This window comes from Chelonoidis abingdonii, chromosome 22 (assembly GCF_003597395.2).
Source record: "Chelonoidis abingdonii isolate Lonesome George chromosome 22, CheloAbing_2.0, whole genome shotgun sequence".
In the NCBI taxonomy this organism is placed as follows: domain Eukaryota; kingdom Metazoa; phylum Chordata; order Testudines; family Testudinidae; genus Chelonoidis; species Chelonoidis abingdonii.
This window is the reverse complement of record NC_133790.1, coordinates 31,115,290-31,142,217: the sequence shown is the minus strand read 5'-3', so window position 1 is coordinate 31,142,217 and position 26,928 is coordinate 31,115,290. Positions and strand designations below refer to the sequence as shown.

Below are 26,928 nucleotides of genomic sequence, written 5' to 3'. Positions count from 1 at the left end.
GCGCCCCGCGCGGCCCCGCGCCGAGGGGCCTCTCCCCCGCGGCTGGGGGCCGGCCCGGCCCGAGTCTCTCTATCGCCGCCCCCCGCCTCACCCGTCGACGCCATTTTCTCGCTTGTTCCTCCTCGTTCTCTCAACGTCCGTCTGGTCGCTCTGTCGCGCGCTCATGCGCAGCCTTTCCAACCTCGGCTCCTACCACTCCGAACGGGAGGGGGGGCTAACTCCATTTCCCCTCCCCACCGCCTCGCCGAATCCCAGCTCCACTCCGCACGGAGACTCAGGGAGCAAATACCAGTCGGGAGCCTGGCAAGGGAGGAGACAGGGACCACGGAGATTTATTTCTAGGCATTTCTCCCCTATGGGGTGGCGAATGGTTCAGTCCACCCAGTTAGGGACCGTCGTTCAAGAGACACTCTAGGGAAACGCAGAATAGGCCTCAGAGGTTGGGGGAGGGAGTGGGAGGCCAGACTCTTGGGGGCTGTGCCGCACATGGGGGGGAATGCAGGGACGGGGGAGAGCTGCCATCACGGATTGTACTTATTGAAATGACCCACATACACGAGTCGTAGCTTGGCTTAAAGTCCCATGACACAGCCTGCAGTGCATTGTGTGATGTCATTGTGTCATTACCGAGCTGTGGGGAGTTGGTATGAGGTCCACGCTTGGAGCAGTGGGGTGCTGGTGTGATGTCATCTCATGGAGTCATAGCAGGTTGCTGTGATGTCAATGCACAGAGCTGCAGGGTAACTCACTGAGTGAGTTAGCACAATGTGAATCCATAGAATTGTGCAGTGATGTTTTGACACAGCATCTTAGTGGTGGCCTTCTGTGTGATGCAACATCATCGCAGGTTATAGATGTTTCATAGGCTCTGAAAGTGATTTGGGGAGCTGTGACGCAGCAGGCCCAAACTCTGTAGCAGAGCTGGGTTCAAAAGGGCGAGTGGAAGGGACAGAGGGGCAGGAGCTGAATGGCAGTGGGAGCAGGGCCACATGGGGACAGGGGGAGGTGAGTGGCTGAGTGAGAGTGCAGAGACACATGGGGATGGGGAAGAGAGTGCAGGTAAACATGGAGATGAGGGAGAAGGGGTGACTGAGTGGGGGTGCAGGGACACATAGGGTTGGGGCAGATGAGCCGGACAGAATGGGAGATGCTAGAGTCAGCCAGGATCTGCATGGGGGAGGCTCCCCAACTCCCTAAAAGTCCTCCCCCCCCCTAAAAAAACCTGTTCCATACCTCCCACCCACACCCAACAACCCTCCAGATTCACTCCCAGGCTTCCCTCTCCCTGAGCTCCTTCATTACCCCTGACTCCCCCAAGCCTTTGCACTGCTTCTGAGGGGTGCAGGAAATACAGTTCTCTATTGTAGTTTAAATGAATTATTACTCCACGTTCTGTATTAATATGCCTGGTAAGGTATCTATTTGTCAAAAGACATGTCCTGAATCTTTTTTGTTGTCTCTATTGTTACAGACATACTGTACTTGCTCACAGGTATTTTGAAATAAATTACCAAAATAATTGAAACTGGTGTGATTATATTTTGTTATTTTGACAAAATATGCAGAATTTTTACTTTTTGGCACAGAATTCCCCCCAGAGGAAAGGTTATAAGGAAACATGCATTTGTCTGAAAATGTTCACCCGGCTCTAATTGAGTCGCATAACTAGCTTTCCCCACTCCTTGTCATCTGCCCCCCAGTTATCTAGCTTCCCACATGGGTAAACACGGAATAACACAAGCTGCCTCTCCTAGGAAAATGAAAACTAGAACCAGCAGAGCATAGCAGGTGAGAGCAGCAAGAACTGAACTGGGGGTGGATGTGAGCATGCGCTTTATCTCCATTTCACATGAGTTGCCATCTTGTGCTTCAGAGCGACAGCTTTCACTCAAAAAGAAAAAGCAAGTCTGTGTCCTTTACAGTTGTAAAGAAACCCCTCAGTGGTGCCTGGATGGTGCCAGACGGACACAGTGATATTTGCCTGGTGCTGTAGAGAGCCTGAAACCAGAGCTGTGCGAGGCGTGAACTGCCATGTTCCTCTCAATGGCATGTTAGCGTGGAGGATTACAGGTTACCTATTCCGAGGTTGTTAGCTGTTTCACTGCTGATCAGAGAAAGGAGACAGAGGAACTGCACAATCTCCTTTGAGTGACAGCTCAGTTTGGCAGTGGGAAAGGGGGCGCTTAGCATTTATTCTTCTTCCGGTGGAGAAAGAACCATGCTCAAGGAGCCCAGCTGAGCCTCACTGCAGGGGAGCCTGTCCATCCCCACAAAGGCCAGCAGAGTCCATGGGTGTAGCTGGACCCCACTCATCAGAAGCCTGGCTTGAGAAGCGCTGCGGAGGCCAGCAGAGTGTGCATAGTCACACGCTGAACAATCAGACTCAGTCAAGCGTGAGGCATTACATGTGATAGTCACATATGCACCCCCACCCTCCGTTGGCATTCCCGCAGCCCAGGTTGCATGGGCTGGGCTGCAGGAATGACCTGCAATTGCAGCTCAGTGACCTCTCTCTTACTGCACCCCCTGCCGGATCTGAACAGGGAAGGAGCAGCCAAGAAGAGGCAGGAAGAGAAGGTGGGGGACCCAATGCTGGCCCCAGCTCCTCTCCCCAGCTGCCAGCCAGCCCCTCCTCACCAACCAACTCCACAGCCTACCATCCCTCCCAGCTGCCCCCAACACTCAGACACAAACTCTCAGCTCTCAGAAAGCCCCCATCTTCTTCAGATGTCTCCCAAAGCCACCTCCACAGCTATCTCCTCCACACATCAAGCTGTCTCTAGCTTCTTCCCCAAGCTATCCAGCTCCTCCTGCCTCTGGCATGCCACAAACCCAGTCCTGCCAGCTCTTCTCAGCTAGATCCCCTGCTGCTTTCCTTCCACACCACCCAGCAATCTCTACCACAAGCTTTCCCTACAAATCCAGTTCCTCCAGCCAGCCAGTCCTCTGACAGCCACTGTCATCCTCCACCCCAATACACTCCAAATTCAGCTCCCAAGATTCTCACCACTCAGATACACTCCAAACACTTCAGCACCCATTCAGCTGCCACGTCACCCAAGTTTTGTGCAGCTCTGTGCCCTATTCCCTGCTATTGCTCAGAATGGGATATATTGACCTTATGCCAAAGCTAATGGTCATGCCCAAATTATATGAAAATCATGTAGTGAGCTAAGTGATATGTGTGCAAATTTGCACAACATCTCTGTGGCAGGGCACTGCTAGGAAAGCCCTTAATCACTTCTTGCCACCCCAGCCCTAATCGAGGGAATGGATTGGGGCTGGGTAAATAGCCAGTGCTTGGAACTGCTTACATCTGCCAGCCTCATTAGCAAGAGCTAAAAGGCTTGGGTGGGGAAGACCAGGATGGAAAAGTCAGGCTCAGAGGGAGCAAAGAGCCCACTAGTCTGTTGTTGGGCAGGACAGTGTGAGGCCAAGCCATGTAAACAGCAGGAAACTGGTGGTGGGATTTGGGAATGGACACCAAATAAAGAGCACGGGTGTTGCACCAGCTTGGAGCATCCCTGAGTCTTTAGGGAATGGGGCCAAGGAGCTGAATCTGGAGGGATTCAGTGTGTACCCTGTTATACGTGGGGGCTTGTCTGGGATTTGAAGCCAGTGCCAGGGAATGGCAACCGAGCATGGAGGGAACCATGCAGTGGCTTGTGAAATAGCAAGAGGAGAAGCTGCAGAAAATCCTGCAAGCCTTTCAGCAGTCCCACCAGGGCGAGAGACAGGCCTTACTCACTTGACAGGCCAAGCAATGAAAGACCCTCTAGGACTTCATCAGGGAGCCGGCCAGTGTACAGCAACAGCTCCTGCACTGGTTGGTGAGTGCCCTGGGAGGTGATGGCAGGTGGGGCTCTGTAAGATGGGCCCCACCGAAGACCACGACGTCTTCCTGTGGACTTTTGAATGGGTAGCCACTGGTGCTGGATGGCACAAGGTGAGCTGGGCCCTAAGACTAGCTCTATATCTGGCTGGAGAGGCGCAGGCTGCCTACATGGCCCTAACTAATGAACAAGCCAAAGATTATGAGGCGGTGAAGGTGGAAGTCCTGGACTGGATGGGACTGTCTGATCAAAAGTATTGGCAGAAGTTTCGGGCAGCGTGATGGACAGGAGGTTTGCAGCCCCATACTTTTGCCCAGAAGCTCATGGATTGGGCCACGTGGTGGTTAAGGCCGGACACCCAGATGGTGGGAGAGATAATGGACCAGGTGATCCTAGAACAATTTGTGCGGAGCCTCCTGGAAAACATGCGAGTCTGAGTCTAGCGGCACCAGCCAAATATGGTAGAGGCCGCTGTCAAACTGATGGAGGCATATGCAGAGGCGCCTTTCCTCAAAAAGAGAGGTGGATGGGCTGGGACCTGGACTGGGGGAAGAAACCCCAAGAACTTCTCCTCAGGAGAGACCCTGGGAAAAAGAGAGGAGATTAAGGGGGCCCCTAGTCACCATGCCCAGGGCATTTGGTCTGCTGGCGATGTGGGTGGCAGGGACATGAGTGCCGGGACTGCCCGGAAATGGAATGTGGGCTAGCCGAGTTTTGCAGTTGGATGAATGGTGGTGGGAAGAAGTGGGGGAAAGGACTGGGCACCATCCCCATGCGGGTGGGGAGGAAGCCCCGGAGGGGCTTAGTAGACATGGCCTCAGCCCGCACCCTCATTCAAAGAGGGCTGGGGAAGCCACAGTGGTTTATTCCAGGGGTCCGAATGATGCTTGAGTGCATCCATGGCGATTGGAGGCCGTGGCCCAGATGTCCCAGGAGGTAGGGGCTGGTTTGCCTAGCAATGGGTAGAGGTGGTAGAGCAGTTGCTGTACCCCATGGTCCTGAGGACAGATTGGGGCCCAGTTGCAAAAGGGAATGGAGGCTATGGGAGGGGACCCTCTGGGAGAAAGAGAGGGGAGACCCCATTGAAGGAAGGGGAAACCCCTACATCCAGACCCACCTGGCTTCCATGACAGACAAGAGGGAGCAGCCGATAGAGCGACTGAAAGGCAGGACCAGTGGGTAGCCGTAGATCTGTGGAGCAGTCCACCCCCCTCCCAATGTGCCTTTTGTGGCTGGGGGACGGACAAACCTCTTGAGGAAGATCCCGGGGACCTCCCAGATGTGGGTGATGGGCCCCCCTGAAGCAACCTCCGGGGCAGAGGGAGGAGGGGCTGAACCAGCCCCCACTCTGGCAGTCACTTAAGAGGGGAGATGTGAGAGGGAAAGGTCAGGCTCAGAGGGAGAAAATTGCCCACCAGTCTGTTGCTGGTCAGGCCTGTGTGAGGCCAAGCCATGTAAATAGCGGGAAACTGGTGGTGGGAACAGATACCAAATAAAGAACACGGGTGTTGCACCAGGTTGCAGTGTCCCTGAGTCTTTAAGGAACAGTGCCAAGGGGCCGAATCCAATGGGGCACGGCACGCACCCCATTACAATGTAACGAGTACAGCCATAGGAATATACTACTGACCACCTGGCCGGGCTGGTGATGGTGACTGTGAAATGTCAGGCAGGTTAGAGAGGGTATGAAAGTAGTTGAAATCCCCCATTATTATTGTGTTTTCTATCCCCATATTAATTGGGCTCCTGTCACCTCAGGATGGGATGCAGAGACATCATCAATAACTGCTTCTTGGAGCATAGTCCTGGAACCCACAGGAGGAGAGGCAATTCGTGATTTAGTCCTAAGTGGAGCACAGGATCTGGTTCAAGAGATGAATGTAGCTGAACTCCTTGGTAATAGTGACCATAATGTAATTAAATTTAACATCCCTGTGAGCAGGAAATACTAACAAAGCCCACCACAGTAGCATTTCAGTTCAGAAAGGGGAATTGCACAAAAATGAGGAAGCAAGTAAAACGGAAATTAAAAGGAAGAGTCACAAGAGTGAAATGCCTACAAGCTGCATGGGAAAAAATCTGAAACTCCACAATAAAGACTCAAATTAAATGTATTTCCTAAATTAAAAAGAATAGTAAAGAGGACCAAAAATGCCACGGTGGCTAAACAACAGAGTAAAAGAAGCAGCGAGAGGCAAAAAGGCGTCCTTTGAAAACTGGAAGTCAAATGCTACTGAGGAACATAGAAAGGAGCATAAACTCAGGCAAATCACGTTTAAATGTATAATTAGTCAGGCTAAAAAAAAAGAGTTTCAGTCTTTGCTAGTTGCTCTTCAAACTAACAGCAAAATTCATTTTAAGTACATCAGAAAGAGGAAGCCTGTGAAACAATCAGTTGGGCCACTCATGGAAGCCAAGGTCATTGTGGAGAAGCTCAATTAATTCTTTGCGTTCCTCTTCAATGCAGAGGATGTGAAGGAGATTCCCAAATCTGAGCCATTCGCTTTAGGTGACAAATCTGAGGGACTGTCCCAGTCTGAGGTGTCATTAGAGGAGGGTTTGGAACACATTGATAAATTACACAGTAATAAGTCATCAGGACCAGACGGTATCACCCAAGAGTTCTGAAGGAACTCAACCGTGAAATTGCAGAACTACCGTTCTAACTGTGCTGTGTAACCTGGCATTTAAATCAGCTTCTGTACTAGATGACTGGAGGATAGCTAATGTGACACCACTTTTTTAAAAAGGCTCCAGAGGTGAACATGGCAATCACAGGCCAGTAAGCGTAATTTGAGTACTGGCAAATTGGTTGAAACTAAGAACAAAATTGTCAGACGCATAGATGAACCCATTTGTTGGGGGAGAGTCAACACGGCATTTGTAAAGGGAAATCGTGCACCACTCATCTATTAGAATTCTTTCAGGGGATCAACAAGCATGTTGTCAAGGGTGATCCAGTGTACTAGGACTGTCAGAAAGCCTTTGGCAAAGTCCCTTCCCGAAAGCTTGGTCTATACTACAGAATTAGGTTGACATAACGCTGCTTCCATCAACCTAACTATGCCACCGTCTACACTTCAGCATTGCTCCCGGTGATGTAAGTCACCCACTATGCTAACCTAATAACACCAGCTCTGCAGGAGGCATAGCGCTTAGGTCAGTGTATCTGGGCGGCTCAGTGTACGTGTAGAGTCAGGATTACTTACATCGCCAGTTATCTGTCAGCCTCACGCAGGGCTCCCTGCTGGCACCTCCAAGTGCCCCATACCTGTCCTGGTGACGATGCTCACTGCCAACAGTGGAGTGTGGACATGAGCTGAAGTGGCTGTATATTGATTAGATCAACTTAATTTTGTAGTGTAGACAATGCCAAAGGCTCTTAAGCAAAGTAAGCAGCCATGGGATAAGAAGAAAGGTCCTCTGGATCAGTAACTGATTGAAAGACAGGAAACAAAGGATAGGAATGAACGGTCAGTTTTCAGAATAGAGATAGTTAAATCGTGGGGTACCCCAAGGACCTGTACAGGGACCAGTGCTGTTCAACATACTGATAAATGAGCTGGAAAAGGGGTGAATAGTGAGGTGGACCACTGTAGATGATATGAAACTATTCAAGATAGTTTTAGTCCAAAGCTGATTGGAAAGAGTTACAAGCTTTGGGTGTCCCTAAGATGCTGGGACTGGCTGACGAGATGGATCACTCGCTAATTGCCCTGTTCTGTTCATTCCCTCTGAAGCATCTGCCACCGGCTGCTGTCAGAAGACAAGAAACCGGGCTACTGGACCACTGGGCTGACCTTGTGTGGCCTTTCCTATGTTCTTACATGCAGCTGCACAAAACTTGGCAGCTATGACCATCCCCACAGCCCACTGACTCCTTTTGGCAGCTCAGCGGGGTGGGGCATGGCTTGCAGGCAGAGCTTTCAGATGGCGCCAGCAACGACCATGCTGAATTGCTGGGCCTCATTCCCCTTGTGTCCCATTTGAACCCATGCAAACAGCTTGTCGCACGTCCGCACATGCCTGGGAGCTGCCAGTGCTGAGCCCTTTAAAGAAGCTGCCCCTGCTGATGAAATTCAGAGGTGCTGAGCACCCACATCTCCCATTGATTTCAATGAGGTGACTAAGCACCTCTGCGTCTCGGACCCCTAGTATTATGCATCATGGGCCTACAACATCCAAGTCCGTTGGGCCCCATGGTTGTGTTTTGTGTCACAAAATCCAATGGCAACAGAAATATTTTATTCAATTAAAAATAAATGAAGAAAATGGCACATGGCAAGCCCAGCTCAGAGCCAAGGTCCTGCTTGCCCCGGATCCTGCCTGACAAGAGCTAGGACCCAGTGTTGCTTTAGAGGAGGGTGTAAGAACCTGGGGATAGCAGAGTGGGGCAATCTGCCCCCACTCTGCTCTGTGGCAGTGAGGCATTGAGCTCTGAAGCATGAGTTTTGCTATCTCTTCCACAACATTGTGGGTTAGATCCTTCCCTGCAGTGTCTGCAGCCCAAACGCAGCGGGCAGCTCAGTGCCACCTGGAAGCAAAAGTGACTTGAAAGAGAACTTTTCCGTGTCAGATGCAAACGGGGAACAAGCAGCAGAGACCAGAGCAGGCGGGTTCCTTTACAAATCCTTCCAGCTCTCAGCCGCCTGGGGAGGGAGATTTGCCATGGGAAATGCTCTGATTGTTTAACCAGCCGGCCTAGAGCACATCTCCAGAGTCCCAGGCCAGAGGGGCTCATTGTGATCATCCAGCCTGACCTCCTGTTCAGCCCAGGCCAGAGCCTGCCCCCCAGTAACTCCGAGAGCACATCTAGCTGAGATGCTCCTTTTCATCTTCAGGGTTCAACTTTCTTGACGCTCCCTGGCTGGCCCAAGCACTGTGCAGGGATGAAAGTGCCTAGCAGAGGAGCATGGCAAAATGGCTGTGTGGTGTCCTTCTCTCCCCTCTTGGCCAGGGTGAGGCCACGCCACCTCCTCCCCTGCCCCGGAGCCGCAGGGAAAGCTGGCCTGCTGGAAGGCGATGAGCCGCATCCCCAACCAAGTTTTCAGAGCAGCCTGGAGAGGTAGGAAGGGCTTTGCTTTGCTGCACCAGTGCTAACCTCGGTACAGAGCGAAGAGCAGCACGCGGAAATGTGGGCATCCCTCCCCCCAGGCCCAAATACAGGTTTTCTCTTTATGTCCCCCCTGGGTGCATGGGCCCTCAGGGACACCGTCCTGCAGGCCGAGAACCCACGGACCCAGACTTGAGTGCCTCCCATATGCCCCTTGCAGCAACAGCCAGGGCTGGGGAACCGAGGCCAGGAGTTACTGTTTGGGGAAGGTTTCAGGGGTAGCCGTGTTAGTTAGAATCAGCAAAAACAAGGAGGAGTTCTTGTGGCACCTTAGAGACTAACAGATTTATTTGGGCATCAGCTTTCGTGGGTAAAAAACCCACTTCATCAGATGCATGGAGTGGAAAATACAAGAGCAGGTATAAATACATGAAAAGATGGGAGTTGCCTTGCCAAGCGTGAGGTCAGTCTAACAAGACAATTCAATTAACAGCAGGATACCAAGGGAGAAAAAATAACTTTTGAAGTGGTAAGAGAGTGGCCCATTTCAGACAGTTGACAAGAAGGTGTGAGTAACAGTAGGGGGAAATTAAGTTTAGGTTTTGTAATGACCCAGCCACTCCCAGTCTTTATTCAGGCCTAATGTGATGGTGTCCAGTTTGCAAGTTAATTCCAGTTCAGCAGTTTCATTTTGGAATCTGTTTTTGAAGTTTGTTGTTGAAGAATTGCCACTTTTAGGTCTGTTATTGATTGATCTCCCTGGTCACAGGGCACAGACCAGCTCATGAGCGGCAGGGTTTGCAACACAAGGCTTCAGAAACAGCTGCCACCTGCTGTCTTGTGTTTGAGGCCAGCTGTGCAGTTCTCCGGCCCCCTGGGGCAGTGTGCACAGCAGGAGGCCAAGCCGGCTGTGGGTTGGCTGTCTCGGGATCCCTGTTATGTAGCACGAGTGGCTCTTGTCTGTGCTTTTGTCTCGCACAGCTCCAAGCACCTTGCAGGCTGGTAAGTGCTGTGAGCAATCACAGTTCACACCTCGCTGCAGGGCCCCACAGGAAACCAGTAGCCCTGATCCTGCACCTCAGGTCTGTACACAGTCACACAGCTGCACGACTGCACGGCACTCTCATCTGCCTGCAGCTCCCGTGGGTGCTGGGTATGCGGATCAAAGGGGCAGGGCACCCTGCTCCCCTCCTGTAGCAGCACTGGGTGCCAGGGTGCAGCCTGCCAGGCACAGGGCTCCGAGAGGGCAGCTCATGTATTGGGGCTTGGGGGACACACTGGGATGCCCTGGTCAGAGCTCTCTGCTTCCCCATAAAACAGATCCCAGTGGGCTGCTCTCACCTGGGGACCCCCTCATTGCCCTCATACGGTTTGCTTGTGTATTTGGGAGACTCAGTCCCCCCTTCTCCCCACAGACAGTCCCCGAGTGCTGCGAACTTCCCAGGCCCTGGTTGCTTCTGCCTGCCTTGCTGAGTCCCTTGAAATCCAGGATCCCCTTTCAAGGTGATGTTGCCCAGGAGGCGCCTAACATGGATGTGGGGACTGGAGGGCCCCCCACTTGCTTCCGTTACCCTAATGCTGCTTCTTGGTGTCATTTGGCTGCTGGGGGGTTGCGAGAATCTGTCCTTAGCGCCGGCACTGCTGTTCAGACACTTCCAAGGTGGGTACCTGTCCTGCCCCTGCCGCCGCCCCCTCCTCTCGCCCACCCCTCAGGACGCAGCCTTGCTGCAGGGCTCTCGCTCCTGATGCCTGGAGGTTAACAGGCCACTGGTGGGAGACTGGAGCCTCCCGCTGGGAGAAGAGGTTCCCTGGCTATTTCTAGCGTGCTGGCTGCGTGGAGCTGGGAGTGACATGGGCAGCTCCAGTGTAGGCATGTCTTCCGAGGGGCTCGGTGGGCAGGCAGAGCTGTCAGTGTGCTGTGACATGACGCCAATGGCAGGGCAGCAGCTGTAGCGTAGGACCGGACCGGACCAGACCTGGGCAGGCCCAGGCCTGTGCTGAGTCTTTCCCCAGCCCTGGGCTCCCTGAGAAGGATGGTGAATACAGGGAGTCCCATGTTAACAGGTCATCCCTTGCTCTTCTCCCCAGTGTATCGCCTGGCAACCTACTGCCTGTGCCACACGGACCCCTCCCTCCTGCTCCTCAACTTGCTGCTCTTTCCTCTGCTGGGCTGGCGTCAGGAGCGCCAGCAGGGGACCCTGCGCTACCTCCACGCCTCCCTGCTCAGCGCGGTGATCTCGGCTCTGCTCTACCTCGTCCTGGTTGGGCTCTGGGCGCCTGCCCCTGATGCTGCCAGCGGCTACACTCCGGTCCACCTGGCCATGCTGGGGCGCCATCTGGTACTGAGGAGCAGGGCTGGGGCCTCGGGGCAGGTTTGTGCTGGGGCCTTGCCCTGGCTGCTCCTCGCGTTCAGCCAGCTTCTCTCCCCCAGGTGCCCCTTCCTCCTCCACCTGAGTGGTGCGCTCACAGGGCTGGCCTGTATCCTCTGTGTGATGGGCAGGGTGTTCCTAGGGCCTCGCCAGCCTGGCATGGTATCGACTGGGCTCTGAAGAGGGGCACTGGTGTCCCCACAGATGCTGCAAGCCGGTGTGATCAGTTGGCCTGTGGAATGGGTCCCCAGGGAAGGGGAGGGTGCCCCTGGATAGAGCTCCAGTGAACAATCCTGCCCTGGGACTCCACAGGGTTTTGACATCCCTAGATATTAGGGGCCTTAGTCCCTGGAAGTGCAACAGCCCTTAAAGCCCATGCTCTCCTGACTATAGTTCAACCCCAGCCATCGTCACATCGGTGTGTCATGTCCCTCCCAGGCCCGCTCTCAGCACCCCAAGTGAGTCCACTTCTGCTCTAGCTGGTAGGAGAAGGGATCCTAACTAAGGGCCTCTGCTTCCTCCACCAGCAGCCTCACCCCACTTCTCAGGGGCGCCAGGGCCTGCTTGCTAGGCAGCTTCCTATCAATCTGTGTCCCAGCCTCATCGGCAGCCACCCCCCTGCCTGGGCTACAGCCTCCTAGCCCCACCGTTGCAGGTCACCTAATTAGCCACAGCTGGGGAGGTAGCGACTGTCCCTAGTGACAGTGGCCGAGGGGGGTTTATATGCCCCATCACAGGGCCAATGGAGCCAGTGGGTGCAGCCTGTAGCAGCTGTGCCAAAGTCAACGGGGACAAGGCAAGTATCACACACAGAGCTGGCATCCAGGAGGTTTGCAAAGCACGTGTATTTTAGGTGCCATGATGGCAGCAGGGACAGCAAGTAGCAGAGCAGTGTCCACTAAAGCAGCCCCCCCGCCCCCCAAGCCTGGCTGCAGGCTCAGAAGAGTGACACTGGTTGCATTCAGAAGGAGTCTTCACAAACAGAAAGGCAAGAAACGGGGGGATATTCCACCCAGCCCCCCCCAAATGTGACTCCACGGAAGTCAGTGGTTGGGGAGTGTCTGCCTGGGGTCACAATTCAGCCATTAATTCTTTTAAATGAAAGCTAAGATTGTGGAGAAAACAGTCCATTCCACAGGAAAATAGCTAACATCCCAGATTGCCTGCTCTGGAGATGGGATATGGAACCTAGTTTGAATGCTGCCCCGGCTGGGAGGGAGTGAAAGCTTTTCAGTGGCCCATGTGAAAGACGTTTGATGGGTCTCAGTCCAGCTCTTAGGGGATAGGTGTCCCCCACATTACAGAAACCACCATGCCAGCAACCACTAATTGACCTCTTGTCTGGGCTGTAGAGGCTGGATTCTTCCTTCCCATCTCTCAGGTCAGGGCAGAGGCACATTGCTGGGTAGGAAGCTGGCACTGCTGGTATCTTTTTATTAGCTTAGGGGTTTGGTCTCCAAGGTTGGTGTTCCACCAGCACTAATCACGCCGTAATATCTCACAGCCCCCAGAAGCTTGGTGATCTGGGAGCCTGTGTGCTATCCCATGCCTCTTTAGCACTGAGTTTCTGGCATCCATTGCATGGCCTCAGACACTCTCCTTCCTGCGAGCTTTCTCCAGGTGCCCGTCTCTGGCTCATGCTTGCAGACCTTGGCACAATCTGATGTACACACTGATTGTAAACTAACCATCCCTGGGTTTGTGGTTACTTCAGGGGATTTTGCCCAGCTGAGGGCAGCATTATTAGGCACCTGAGCTCTGCCTCTGTTGTGGTTAAAACAAGAGCCAGTCACAGCTGCCATCATCTTTATGGAGACTACAGATCCCAACATGCCTTGCAGACCCTTGGTTATTTGGCTCCTAGCTAGCCAGGCTGGGACCCAGGAAGCGTCTCCAGCTGGGACCAGCAGCAGATGTTTTCCTTGACCAGAGGAACTGGTGGCAGATTGGTTCAGGGTCTTGTCGTGGCTGGAGCTATCGGAGAGGCGCCTGGAAGTGCTACATGATGGGGCTGTTTGCAGGACACTGGCGAGAAGCGGCTCTGTCCGCTTTATCCTGTGCCCAAGAGCGGGGATCCTTCCCACTAGCCATGCGGCCAGCACCAGGGGCAGGTACATGAGGCGAGAGACACCATCAGCTCATGGCCCCTGGCTCTCCCCATGTGCCCCCAGGCGGGCCTGGTGACCCACTGGTTACCGCCATTCATCTCCCTCCCTGACTGCCTGGCAGAGACCTGGCTGGAGAGGCAAAGGAGGGAGGCCGTGGTGTGGGTCACCCACTAGCGACCCCTCTGGTCTAGTGCTGCATAGCAAGGAGTCCTAGGGATGGGATGTGGGGTGGGGGCTGACCCAGAACCTCCTCCTCCAGACACAGGGAGTCTCCTGAATCACTGCTTTAGGGTCTGGCATTGCCAGCATGAGAAACACGTCCCGGCTAGAGTCATGGGGCACTCCCCCTCCCAGTGAAGGAAGGGCACTCCCCCCACCCCCATTTAATTGGGGACCACCCTGACTGCCCTCTGTGATGGGCTGGGAGGCTGCTCCCTCCCGCTGTTTGTTTGGACCCGCCTCTAATTCCTTCCTTGATTCCCAGGTCTCCAGGACTCTCTGCCCCTCCAGCCCAGCAGTGCTTCTCGGGGGGCCTTTCAGACCAGTCCTTGGCCGTGGCACCTGCCTCTTCTTGGGCTGCCGAAAGACCAGGGTGCTGGCAGAGCTCTGGGATGCCATATCTGTCCATCCCTCTGACTCACTTCCCAGATCTCCATGGGAGCCCTCCCCCCTGGGACAGCCCCAGCCTGCACTCTGGGGGATCACTCTTGGGCCTGGGAGAGGTCCTGCTGGATGAGCAGCTGCTGCTGGCCGGGATCCAGGCCTCCCTGAGGGATGCCAGCCTGGAGGCTGCCGTGGGCGGAGTGCAGCTTTCCAAATCCTCTGTCTCCTCTCTGCGGTAAGGGGCATGGCAGGGTGGGAGCAAGGGGATGGAGGGGGAGGCACCCCTTGGTGACCAGAGTGGACCAGAGGCCACCTGACTTCTAACCCAGAACCAGATTGGGGGGCTCTTTGGGCAGCACCCACCGAGCCTGAGAGCATAGTGTGGGCTGCCCTCTGGCTCCCTTCCATCTCTGCTGGGCTGCAGGTCTTGGTACAGCTTGTTCATGCTCCATGGCTCCTGCCGCCAAGGTCCTGTCATGCCGACCTGGACAGATTGAGCTAGCTCAGCCCTGCAGAGCGTTGCACACTAGGAACTGTGGAGTCTACGAGCCACCTGATGGGCAGGGAGGCTGCTGTCTGCGCCATTGCATGTGCGTTTGCTGGGGATGGACCCTGCGGGAGTGTGGGGATCCCACCAGCAACCATACAGCCATCCCTATCAAACAGGCCTGAGTTCTCCCCACCTGCCCCTGCTTTCCCTGCCCAGCCCTGCGTCTCCACCCACAGTCCAAAGGTTTCTTCAAAAAAGAACTAGATAAGTTCATGGAGGATCAGTCCAGCAATGGCGATTGGGCAGGGATGGTGTCCCTAGCCTCTGGTTGCCAGAATCTGGGAATGGGTGACAGAATCACTTGATGATTCCCTGTTCTGTTCATTTCCTGTGGGGCACCTGGCATTGGCCACTGTTGGAAGACAGGATACTGGGCTTGATGGACCTTTGTTTTGACCCAGTCTGGCCGTTCTTATGGCCTCTCTCCCTCTCGCTCCCCAGGCTGCAGCAGCTGGAGAGGATGGGCTTCCCTACGGAGCAGGCGGTGGTGGCACTGGCAGCCACTGGCCGAGTGGAGAGGGCCGTCTCACTGCTTATTGGAGGCCAGGTCGGGGATGAAGCCATGGTGATGCTAGAGAGCAGGCCAGCCTGCCATGAGCATCTGCTTCCCACAGAGCAAGCCGCACCGTGCTTTCCCACCACAGAATAAAGGGCCCCAGTAATTAACGGTGGAAATACGGCCCCAAGCTGAACCATTGGGTTTGAGATCACCAGGCCCTGAGGGAAGGAAGAGAGCAAAGCCCATTACTGGAAGCACCATGAGCTTGGGGGCCTGCACCCTCTATCCCAAGATGGGGGAGTCCTGTAGGGCTCAGCTCCAGGCCTGGGCTCATGGGGAATGGTTAGACTCATAGACTTAAGGTCAGAAGGGACCATTATGATCATCTAGTCTGACCTCCTGCACAATGCAGGCCATACAACCTCACCATCCACTTCTATAACAAACTCCTAACCTATGTCTGAGTTACTGGAGCCCTCAAATTGTGCTTTGAAGACCTCAAGCTGCAAGTGACCCGTGCCCCATGCTGCAGAGGAAGGTGAAAAACCTCTAGGGCCTCTGCCAATCTGGCCTGGAGGAAAATGCCTTCCCGACCCCAAATATGGCGATCAGTTAAACCCTGAGCATGTGGGCAAGACTCACCAGCCAGCACCTGGGGATGGGGAAGCAGGAGCAGGTGAGGCAGGTGCTGAGCTGGGTGCTGCAGGGAGGAAGAACAGTTGCATGACTGATGCATGGCTCGGGCTGTGCAGAGGAGTCACTTGCAGCATGGTGCCTCCTACCTTCTCCATCCCTCCCCTCGTGCCAGCCCCCACGGGCTCCAGCCTCTTGTTTTCTGCCTGACCCATCCCTTCCTTGGTAAGGCCATGCTAAATTTTAACTTGAGTTAGCAGCCAGGTTAGTACTGGCCATATGGGGCCTCCCAAATATTTGTTCCAGGGCACAAGCCTCTATGATTGAGGCTGGGATTCAGGCTGTCCTGGAACTGACATTTAGGGAGCATCCATGCTAGCATGGGCAAATATATTTGCTAATTGGTGACTGAGTGACTGGTGTTAGAAAGCACCAGTGTAGACAGAACCTGTCACTAGCTGGGGCGGGGGATGAGGCCAGCACTGGGGGCAGCACAGACGAATACAGCCTGGGGAACTCCAGGTTTAATGCTGCTGCTGGGTGCAGGGGATGCTAGAAAACAGGCCAGATCCATGCTTGTGTCCACTGGAGTCTAAACTCTGCCACACATCGTGTCATCCCAGGCAGTCCCGTGGCATCGGGGTGTAGGGTTATGTCACCAGCAGTCTGGGAATCCTACACAGTCTGTAACCGTGACATCTCCCTAAAGGCCAACTGCCCTGGAAAGCAGAGGGGAGAGCTAGCTAGCCTGCCAGCTCCCATCCCATTGTCTGAAGGTGGTACCTGCTTTCTCTGCCTGCCCTCTGGCTGGCTTTACCAAGGGTTGGCTCCTGGACCCACCAGCTCCCATGCTACATGGGATCCACCTGGAGACTGCCAGCATCATGGCCCTGCAGCTACTTTCCAGCCTTGCTCTGGTTTGCCACAGGCTCTGAGCCAGGGGCTGTGAGAGCCAGCGAGCCCTGCCACCGTTGCTAGGAGCCCCTGCAGAAGTGCCTGCTGCCTGGCCACCCGGATGTGCCTGCCTGGGGAGCTGACCTGTGGACCCGTGGAAGTGACCTGTCGCTGTTCTTTGCAGGAGAAATAAAGTTTCACCAAACCCTGGGGAGGCTGCTGTCTGCTCTCATTGCCCATGGCCAGGCTTAGCCAGTCATTTGTTTCCCTCAGGTCCTTCCCCTTGGTGCAGTCTCTGGGTGAGAGCAGAGCTGCAGGGCACTGGGAGCACCGGGCCCCTAGCTAGCATCTTTCCTGGCTGGAGCTGATGCCCGTCAGCGGTGCTAGTCCCTCAGCCTCGCTGCTCTCCCCGCAGCTCTGTAAGCACAGCCAGACTGCCATGGCACTGGAGCTTAGGGACACGTTTTAATGACCTTTAGACCATTTGTCCCCCGCTTGGCCGGGATCATGAGCATACACAATACAAAGGCAGGTTCCCTCCCCAGCCGTTTGTGCAGTTGGTGGCAGGATTGCACTGGTTGCTGGTTTCAGACGGGCCTCTGCCCTAATGACCCCAGACTTCCCTGCTCCTGGCCTTTTCCCCTATTTTACAGCAGCTCTCCCAGTTGTTACTGGGTCTCAGGGCCCACAGGGAAGGATGGTGGGAGGTGGGGCAAGGCCGTGCTGCTGCTGCTGCTAGGTAGGTTTTGGTTATGTCTCCCCTGGAGCCCTCCCCAGCCGTTGTTAGCTGAGGGGATGCTGATCAAGGAGATGGAGCAGGGAGCTGAGGCCTGGCCCCTGTCTGCGTTCAGCCATGCCCATGGTGACTGCCCTTGGTGACATTTTGGCCTCCAGGTGGAAAATCCCTCTTCCCTGGGGGAAGGTGCCCAGGGTGGGGCTGGGGATGCTGGAAGGGGATCTGCCTGAGGCTCAGCTGGAGCCTGCCCCGGAAGAACTGTTGCTCCAGGTAAAGCCTTTGGGGTGGAAGAAGCGGGCACATGGGAGCAAGACTGCCTGGGCGGCAGGGTGCCCCTGCAGCAGTGGGTTCTAGCATCATCCCCATCTGTGTGCAGACACCTTCCCAGCACAACAGCCGGTGTGGGGGCCTGGCTGTTGGGTCATGGGCTGCTCCCCACATGGGTTGGGGGAAGAATGGGCTGGATGGTGGAGCCTGAGAGAGGGCCCTGGGCCTGAGAGAGGTCTGGACAAACAGAGATGAGCAGGGTGCCCAAGAGCAGGCAGCCAGAGCCCAGCCCAGCAGGGTTCGAGCAGGTGTATGCTCCACCCAGGCTCAGCCTGGTTTTCAGTGTTCAGCTGGGGCCGCCCCACCTTAGTGCTAGTGTCCAGTGGTACGGGCAGAGCTGCTCAGGGGCTGCCGGGGCCCAAACCCATAATGAGGTAACGGACTGGTGGAAAGCCTAGTGCTGGGCAGTGCTATAGGTGCCAGCTGCCCCTGCTTGGGGGCTGGATTCACAGGTGAAAAGGCAAGAATTTGGCTCCATGGGGCTGAGCCAATCCCTGGGGACTAGGAAAGGCCAAGGTAGCATCCCCTGCACCCCCTTGGTGGGGGGGCCAAAGACTGAATTCCTGGCATGTGCCCAGGATAAACCCTCTGCAGTTTGGGGGCAGGAGGGGGAACGGAGCCCCCTGTGCCATCCCTGCCAGCCAGGGAGCTACAGGCCAAGGTCATCTAGAAGACATCCCACACAATAGCACCAAGAGATTACGAGTGCCCCCTGCAATACAATGAGGGGAGCACGGGGAGGCGGGGTGTCCTGGAGCCAGCAGGGGGTCAGTTAGTACACACATAGCTCTGGTTACAGGCCTCTTTAGAACGAGAGCACAAATAAATACGACATCACGCCGGCCAGCGCCACGGCCTGGGAAGGCTTGAGCCTTTCTTCATGCCACAGTCCAGAACGATGTGGGGGAAGGGCGGGGCATACCCAAGGGGGTCTTCATGCTTGGGGAGATGCCCCCCGCTTGGGGTGGGCTGCCCCTTCTTCACTTGCTCTCGTCCTCTGCCTTCTGGGCCAGCTGGTGTGGGCTGATTCTGTAGCCTGCCAGCCTGTCGCGCTTGCCCCGGTGGAAGCTGGGGGCGCTAGTGGGGAAAGGTTCGGCGCCTGAACCCGGCTCTGGCTCTAGCAGGGGGAGGGAAGAAAAGCAGAGTCAACTCCAAACGATTCTCCATCGAGACCCAACCAGGGAGCTTGGCTGATCGCAGGGCATTGGCTCTGTTGAACAGCGTCAGAGTCTGGCTACTCCTTAGCGTACCAGTGGCCTAGGCAGAGCACCCAGCAGCCATGTGTTTGCCCTGGTGCTGCAGGCCAAAGCTCTGGGCATTGGCTAGTCTCAGGGATTAGCCATGTTCTGTCGGCCTCCCTGCCTTTGTGGGCAGCGGCAGCGATAAAGCTGCCGAGTTCAGCCTCTAATCTCCCCAGAGCCCAGGGTTCGGTTGCGCCATCTCCAAGGACAGTCGCATTGTGTCCAGGCATGAGCCTGACACAGCAGATGTGGCTGTTTCAGAAGAGCTGCCAAGGAGAGACTGGTGCCCTTATCTGAATCCATATGTTGGATCCAGAAGGTTTTTTTCCCAGGGAAGGGGAAGCGGGGGGGGGCACAGTTCTGGTGCTCCTGAGGGTCCCTAAATTGGCTGGGGCCCCTGGGCATGGCCTGTGCATTATACTGCCACTGCCTGGCCCCCTTTGGAGCCTGCCCTCCCCGTGAAGGAGTATGTGATCAGCAATGCAGCCACATGAGGCAACAATGGGCTGCAAAGTGGGAGTGTCAGGTTCAGCTCGGGGCTCTGGCTTCCCCCTCCAGGTCTGGGAGAGGTTGGTTGTCACTTCACGTCCCTGCTCTCCAGCCAGGTGATGTATGCGGCATGTGGACAAAGGAGTCAAGGTCCAGCTCCTCCAAGGTCTGTAGGTGCCTAACTCCCATGGGGGCATCTAAAGACCTTTATGGCTCTGGGTCCAAGTGCTCCCTCCCCATTGCAGCTACTAGAGAGGGCGAGTGAACGGGGGAAGGCTCCAATGTAAGCAGTTGGCTGGGGATAGTGGGTGACCACAGAGCCCAGAATAATGCAGCATGTTAATACAGCACCTCTCGGGCTCAGCCAGGCTCCGGTGAAATGGCTCAGCGCTCCGGGGCTGCCCAGTTTGATGGCATTCAGTCTACAGCCTGTGCAGTGGCAGCTGAGAGGAGCGGTCAGGGGCTGTTAATGACAACGGGATGCGGGATTCTGCTCCCACTGAAGCCAGGTTTTAGACTCTGCAGGAAATGGCCAGAAGACCCTGCTGTGATGGACTCAGCACTTCCAGCCCATTTCATGGACCATCTGCACCTGCGATTTTCCAGTGTCCCTGGCCACAGGCAGGTAACAACATTGCGCAGGACCATGATCAAGGCAGCATCTAGCCCTGTACAGAGCCATCTGTTGTGACTTCTCTCCCACGGGGCAGAGCAAAGGAAACCCTCCTTCAAGCTAAACCAGGAATGGTCAGTGCGCCCGAGTGATACCCAGTGCAGACACCCAGGGCACTGTTGTGCCATAGCTCATGCTGCTAATTTCCAGTGGTGCCATGAGAGGACGAGCCCCACAGAGCTGCAGGACAGACCCATGCAGACTTGCCTTGCAGTCTGAGTTAGGGAAGTCCCACTTGCGGCTTCAAGTACTAGCACCTCTTCCCCCTCCCCAGCTGGCAGTTACGAGACAGGAAGGGTTGTATCAGCACCTAACTGGAATCCCAACCATCTGGCTCCAAACACACAGAGGAGTTGTCATCCACAGACTCGGCATGCAAAGGGGAGCCCATGGATACAATGGAGTCCCCGACAGAGGGCTGGCTCCGAGCGGCCCAGCCATTCAAGGAGTCCAGCGCACACGGTTCAGAAATCATGCTGAGGAAGAACAGAGTAGGAAAAGTTGAGCCTCTTGTTACCTGGCCAGATGATGGCTTCCAGCAAGGTGACCCTTCTAGCCAGGAGCTCCAGCTGGGCCTGCTGCTGTAGGAAGGATTGTAAGCTAATGGCCTAGTGGAGATCGAGAAGAGCACAGAGTGCGAATTCATTCACCCTCGACGGGGGAAGGGAGGGGGATCCGTCACTGAGGGCTGAGTCAGGGAACCAGGACAGCAGCTTGGAGGGCTGGGGGAAGAACTTCCTCTGTGAGGAGAAAGGAGCCTCAAGGGATCTTAGCCGGCCCCAGCCAGGCGATTGCTCCTGGGTTCCCTGCGGAGGATGGGTGCTTTGCGCAGGTTAAAGACTCTCCCCTCTCTCCCTGGTGTCAGGGCCAGCAGGCTGTTCTGAGGAGCAGGAGGCAGGCTCCAGGCTGTTGGATGCATACCACCAGGCTTCAGGGGAGAAGGCTGCAAGGCTCACCAGGAGCAAGCAGGGTCAGACCTCTATCTCCCATTGAAATCAGAGTCCAGGTGGAAATAAATGGAATCCTTTACTCCTAAACTTAGAGCCTTCCCCCGGAACTGGGGTTCCCTACCTCTCCTGGCTCTCTTTGCTCAGCCAGCACTCGCCTCCTCTTTCAAGCCCTCCCAGAATGTCTTGCTGGTGTGGGAGGCTCTCCCTCTGCATCTGTGGGTGGAACACCCCCAGGGACCCCTGCACTCCTTTCCTATAACTCCTCTCCTGCCTTCTCACCTCCCTCGGCCCTCATCATTACTCCAAGCACTGCAGGATGCAGTGGCTGGGAAAGGACCAGCATAAAATCAAGGGATTCTCAAGTGGCAGCTGCATACAACGCCCCTAGCCCTTTCACCATTAAAGGGCACCAACCTGGATGCCACTGGGACTGAGTGGCTGTTTTTAGTTCGTCCTTAAAAATATTTCAGTGTCATGTTAAAGGTGCTTCTCCTCTGCCCAGGAGAGCCTCTGCCAGGTGGTCAGGGGCAGGGGGCAGCTTTTCCCTGGGAACCTGAACAGCACCCAGCACAATGGGGCCCTAATACAAATATTATCTCACTAGAACAGAAAGGGAAAGCTGTTAATTAACAATCCCATCTGCCTGCTGCCACTCGGGGGTGTGCTCCAACTGCAGGCAGATCGCTGGGGAACATCCCAGCACTGAGTCCCTAGCTGGTCTGCGGCATGCACAGCAGGTCCATTCTCCGCATTGGAAGCTGCCCCCTTCCCCACTGAGTTCACATGAATCCAAGTGGCCCGTTCCCCACGGCGCTGGTTTAGCTGCACTCCCTGGCGATGTCAGGGCCTGGATGAGTGTGTTGGGGTTTGGGGGTATGCTGTTGTCCTGGTTCCCAGGACCCTCCCCCAGTGCGGAGCAGGGTGGGGAGGTCTGGGATTTTCCTCCTCCAGTGGCTCCATCACATCAGCAGGTGGGAGGCCATTGTGATGTCATCAAAGCATGGGTTTCCACAGTTGCCCTAAGCCCTGTTGAAGTGGGATGATGTCATCGCAGCCAACACCGCTGACCCACATGGCAGGCGGACTGAATCCCACCGGCTGCCATAAACAAACAGGAAAAGCTCCCAGGTCAGGGAGGTGTGGGGCCAGTGAACCCCAGCCCCAGTCCCCCCAACACAGCCTGACTCACTGGCTCTGCTCGCACCATGGGATGAGCAGGGCCGTGGGCTGGAAGCAGGGAGCACTGTTTGTTTGGTAGCAGCGGGTGTGGGCCTCCCGCGTCCTGCTCTGCCCCTCGCTGGGAGCCCAGCCCCACACCAGCAGCCTGGAATCCTGTCCTTCTGTCTGTCTCTACTCACCATAAAGCCCAATCATTGTTTCCAAGATTAAAACCCTCTCAGCTAAAATCTTCAAAGCCTCTCGGAGCTGGTGTAACCCCTCCCTCTGTGGACGAAAGAGACAGATCCAGCCGTGAAGGGAATGCCTGTGGGTACCCTCTGACCCCCGGGACCTCAGGCAAAGTAGTGGGGAGAAGAGGGATGAACAGCCCAGCCGCCCTCTCTCGAGGGGGCGGGCAGCTGGTTATAAAGCCCCTCCCGCCCAGCTGGGCACTGACGTAACAGGCATGCACACGCTGTGGCTCAGGGAGCAGGCTGGGCTGGGTGGCCATTATGCAGCATTCACCTGGCACAGCTCATGACAAACACAGATGCCGCTGGGGAGGGAAGAGCTGGGTCAGCCCATGGGGGACACGGAAAGAGCACGAGTCCCAGACTGAGCAGCAGTGCCCTGGCTGAACCCCATCGCTGGCCACTATCCCCTGCCCCTTCCCCCCATCCCTGCAGGTGCTAATCTATCCCATCCAGCTAGCCCCAGGGTCCCGTTGTGCAGCATGGCTGCCATGCCCAGCCCAGAGCGGGCATTTCAGAGCCTGGGGGAAGTGGCTGCTGAGTGTGCAGCCTGCCAGGGCTTTGGGGGGCTCAGGAAATGCAGTAGCCTTTTCTGTTGTTTGGAGCTGCCTGTTCTGGCTCCAAAGCACGACTCTTCACTGTCCCACAAGGACCCTGGCAAAGCCCTGCCATGAGGAGTGGGGTGCTTTACTCCTGGGGGCCCTGCACTGCCGCGTGCCCTCATCCATTGCGCCCATTGTTAGTTCCCAGGTGCGAATAACTGGGAGCCGCAGTGCTCATGTTGGGCCACACCAGGATTCTCACCCTGGGGCTGCCTTCAGGGGGCAAGACCCCCATTTTATCTCCTGGCTGAGTCAGCTGATGGGGTTCAAGCTGGGACAAGTCTCCTCCTACCCCTCAGATGCTGGCTTGTCCCAGGGCTCAGGCCCCTGGCTCTAGCAGGAACTGCAGCAGTACGACACAGACAGGAGCCTGGTACATAAAAGGGGGTCTGTGCTGAGACTGCGACACACAGAGAGACCCTGGGGCTCTCTGGCTCCTCAGCTCCCAGCCTGCATTGCCTAGGTCACTGCTAGAGCTTGGATCTCCAAGGCACTGGGCACCCACAGCCGCCAGTGAGGCCAATGGGAGCTGCAGGGTGGCCTGGGCTGGCCCAAGCGCTCCTGAAAGATGCTGCTGACTCCCCTCCCCAGTGGGGCATCTGGCAATGGTGCAGCTTTGGGGGTGGGAATGGGGGCACCTCTCCACACTTCCTGTTCTGGGCTGGCCCAGGGGCTGGTGTGGCCCTGCCAGGAACAAGGGCAGCCAGGAGCTGTTCTACAGTGTGCCCAGGCCGGCACTGCAGCATGAGCCCAGCACACACCCTGGAGGTCTCCCCTCAATCCTACTCCAGGATTGGCCTCGGCAGGGCCTGCTGGGGGAGTTCTCTCCCAACTGGCTTTAGGGCTCCCACAGCCCAGGGCAGCACCCCCAAGCCAGACACTCCCTCCGCCCCTGGTGACTTCGGCTCCCCTCAGGGCCAAGCTGGTTCTGGGCTTTGGAGGGTTGGATGCTGCTGCAGCCCCTGCAATCCCTCCTGGCTTCCTTAGCATCCAAGTGCCCAGGGAATGTCCCTGGGACAGGGCAGGGGAGACACCCAGAGCAGATCTCTGTTCCTGCTCCCCAAACCAACTACCCTTCTTCCTCTTCTGCCCACAGAGATTCACTGCCGGGGTGCAACAGAGCACGGAGGTCAGGCGCCAGCCAGGGCTGTGTGGGGCTAGCCAAGTGCAGGGAGAGGGTGGTGAGAGACAGGAGGATGAGGGGCATGCAGTCTGGGGCCATTAAAGAGACAAGGAGGAGCTAGCTGGTACCTGTCAGACAGTGGTTGGGAGGTGGGGGGGGGGCAGGCAGGGCTGTCCCAGCAGCACAGGACAGCTGCTAGCCTTGTGCCAGGGCAGAGCGGGGGGCACGCAGGGAGTGGAGAGGGCACATACTGCGGGTTAGTAGCAGGACTCACTGCAGCCAGCAGGCAGATGGCGAGAAATGTAAAGAGAGGTTCCCACAGCTGTATCAATCACTAACCCCACAACCAGGACGAGGGGGATCAGAAGCCCTGGCACCACCCACTTCTCTGGGCCAGGCCTGCCCTGCAGCTCCACACGCTCCAGGCACTGCGGGGACAGACCCAGCTTCACCATAGGTGCTAATAGTCGCACGGGTCTGGTGGGGTCCCATACTATAAGCCTGGCCCGGCGCTGGCCCCTGCCCCCGTCCCCAGAGAGGCCTTCCCACTTTCATCCCTTTGTGCAAAGCTGGAAGGTGCCAGCGCCTCCAGCCAGACATGGCCCCGAGAGCGGAAGGGCTGAGGAGTGGACCCCAGGAAACGGGGGGTGATGATGGGAAAGATCCCGGGGTGGGAGGAAGAAATGGAGCACGAGAGACACAGAAAGAAAGATGGATGGGACGTGGGCTGAGCTCCAGAGGGACCAGAGTGCTCAGTCTGGGCTGCCACCATGTCCAGGGCCCCCAGATCCCACCTAGGCTGGAGCAGGTGAGGGGAAACAAGCCATGGCCTTTGGCTCCATGCCACAAGCCACAACCTACCAGTGCCATTAATTCCCCTCCACGGTGCCATCCCGGTGGCAGTCTGGCAGATCCCAGCAGCCCATCCCCTTTTCGGAGCTACACCACCAACATCCAGCCCGGCAGCCACTTCCTCTCCTTGAACCTATGCCAAGCCCTGCCCCGCTGGGCAGCTTCGACCAGCACCATTGACCTTTCATCCCAGGGCAAGCCCCACTGCAGCAGACAAGGCATGGCCAGCTGCGGCTGTGTCTTGGGGAGGCCCAGGCCGGGGGAGGTCAGGCTGGAATGGGCCCAAAGCTTTCCCCCACCATGCCCCGCATGTCAGCGATGGCAGTGCAAAGGCCCAGAATTAGCTGGGTGTCATGCTGAGCGCCCCGTGGAAAGGTCCAGGTCCAGAGACTGGCGGGCCAGCTGGGCCTCCAGCAGCCGGGAGGAGGGAGCTCCTGGCCATGGCCCTGCCGGGGGCACTTCCATTGTGAGGGGGGATGGAACGCACAGCGCCATGGCAGGGGGGCTGTGCCCTGCAGGCTCTAAGGAGCCCCAGGCTTCACGCTGGGCAGGGTTTCTGCTGTCCTAGGAGGTGGCGCTCAAGTGCAGGGCAGGGGGGTTCCAAGCAGCTTCTGTGCCATGAGGGGAGAGAAGGGGCTCTGTGGGCCTTCCCCTCCACATGGGACACCGTGTTAACCAGGGATGCCAAAGGGAGACCCCAGCACTGCCTCTCTGGCTTTGTGCTCTGCTCTCTGGAGCTGGGGCCGCACCAGGACCCTGGAGCCTGGCGGAGCAGGCCCTGTCTATGGGGCTGAAGGGTCGTGGCAGGATTCTGCAATGCAAAGCCCCCTCCCTCCGGGAGGCTGGTGCCAGGACTGGGTGCAGTGTGCAGAACAGCAGTGGGTGAGTGAGCAGCTGGTGCCCTGTGCTTACCCAGGTGCCCTTCTCCCCCTGTTCGCCTTTTGCACCCGGCTGCCCCTGAAACAGAGACAAGAGAGATGCCAGCGTGAGCCGGAGCCAGCCCAGGGTGGCTGACACAAGGGGCACCCGAGGCTGAGAAGCCTGGGCGAGTGGGGGGGAACAGAAGAGGCCTGCTGGGAGGGGCATATGGGAAGGATCCCCCCTTCCCTAAAGTGGAGAGCACAGGGCACCCCCAAGCATGATGAGGGACATCTTTCCTTCCCCCACCCCCAGGCAGGCCCCTTTCCACGAAACAAGGGATACCCTGGGATGAGCAACCAGTTGGCACCAACTCCTGCCCAAGCTGGGACTCTGGCCTTGGCCCCCATCCTCCCTCCAATGTGTAACAGACCCACAGAGGCCAACTGAACCCTTCCCAGCATGGGGCAGGGGGCACTGGGGGAGATGGAGAACACACAGCCCTCTTCCAGTGTGGGGTGGGGGCTCTGGGGTGAAAGGCACAGACAGCCCTCTCCCACCATGGGGCAGGGGGCTCTGAGGCACAGACAGCTGTCTCCAAGCGTGGGGTGAGGGGGATCTGGGGGAAGGGGGCAAGACAGCGGTCTCCCAGCGTGGGGTGTGGAGGCTCTGGGGGGAGGGGACACAGACAGCCCACTCCCTGCGTGGGGCTCTGGGGTGAGGGGCATGAGAAGAGACCCCTCCCCATGTAGGCCGTGGGGCTCTGGAACCTTGGATCAGGGGCTCCCCCCAGCACACAGAGCACTGGAATGGATTTGAGGGATCAAGCCCCACGACATACATGTTCCCCATCCAGGCCTCTGCTCCCAGGAGAGCCAGGAGGGCCCTAGAGAGAGGAGAAGATGAGTGCCTGGCTGTGGCCTGGCATGCTGCCCCAGCCCCTCCAGCATCTCAGAGACAGCCAGGCCTCAGAGTAAGGAGCAGTGGGATGGCACATGGCCGTTGGGCAGACCCCAGCCCCTTGTGTGCCTGTTGATCTGGCACAGCATGGCCCACTTGGGGAGCAGCTACAGGCCCCATGAGCCTGAGAACGGTCTCTGCCATCCCCAGGGTGGGGGGCACAGCC

General features: G+C 56.7%; 3 protein-coding genes across 9 annotated transcripts in view; 1 reads left to right on the top strand and 2 right to left on the bottom strand.

Moving 5' to 3' along the window:
• The window catches only part of EWSR1 (EWS RNA binding protein 1), a 39,353-nt gene extending 39,159 nt beyond the window's left edge, over positions 1–194 (bottom strand). For 2 of the 3 annotated variants that reach the window (XR_012654730.1, XM_032764653.2), the window contains exon 1: positions 92–194. Coding sequence is in view for 2 of the 3 variants with exons in the window: in XM_032764653.2 (XP_032620544.1) it covers positions 92–104 (13 nt within the window). In the remaining variant the exon portion in view is untranslated. The remainder of the gene's footprint in view (positions 1–91) is intronic. The other variant, XM_032764655.2, reaches the window with a different exon arrangement.
• Positions 195–8,690: 8,496 nt separating this feature from the next.
• Positions 8,691–16,752, top strand: RHBDD3 (rhomboid domain containing 3). Of its 2 annotated transcripts, XM_032764638.2 has the most exons (6): positions 8,691–8,898; positions 10,302–10,546; positions 10,975–11,364; positions 13,201–13,366; positions 13,848–14,201; positions 14,958–16,752. In XM_032764638.2, the coding sequence occupies exons 2-6, from the start codon at positions 10,393–10,395 to the stop codon at positions 15,163–15,165; spliced, it is 1,272 nt and encodes a 423-aa protein (XP_032620529.1). In that variant the 5' UTR covers positions 8,691–8,898; positions 10,302–10,392; the 3' UTR covers positions 15,166–16,752. The 2 variants fall into 2 exon arrangements, with proteins under 2 accessions (XP_032620529.1, XP_074916025.1); XM_075059924.1 differs by lacking the exon at positions 10,302–10,546.
• A 431-nt stretch (positions 16,753–17,183) lies between these two features.
• The window catches only part of EMID1 (EMI domain containing 1), a 106,591-nt gene continuing 96,846 nt past the window's right edge, over positions 17,184–26,928 (bottom strand). Inside the window, exons 14-16 of one of the 4 annotated variants that reach the window (XM_032764634.2) lie at positions 25,857–25,901; positions 22,317–22,401; positions 17,184–18,722 (exon numbers count right to left, since the gene is read on the bottom strand). In XM_032764634.2, coding sequence (XP_032620525.1) covers positions 18,586–18,722; positions 22,317–22,401; positions 25,857–25,901 — 267 coding nt within the window. In that variant the 3' untranslated portion in view covers positions 17,184–18,585. Of the gene's footprint in view, positions 18,723–20,525; positions 20,617–22,316; positions 22,402–25,856; positions 25,902–26,928 lie in introns of those variants that run through there. The other 3 variants (XM_032764633.2, XM_032764636.2, XM_032764635.2) reach the window with 3 other exon arrangements.

Bases quoted from the DNA above. Each gene is read 5' to 3' on its own strand.
- RHBDD3 (XM_032764638.2), top strand. From the start codon at position 10,393: ATGTTGCCCAGGAGGCGCCTAACATGGATGTGGGGACTGGAGGGCCCC. The intron at 13,367-13,847 runs GTACATGAGGCG...CTTGATTCCCAG, and splicing joins GCGGCCAGCACCAGGGGCAG to GTCTCCAGGACTCTCTGCCC. The intron at 14,202-14,957 runs GTAAGGGGCATG...CTCGCTCCCCAG, and splicing joins TCCTCTGTCTCCTCTCTGCG to GCTGCAGCAGCTGGAGAGGA.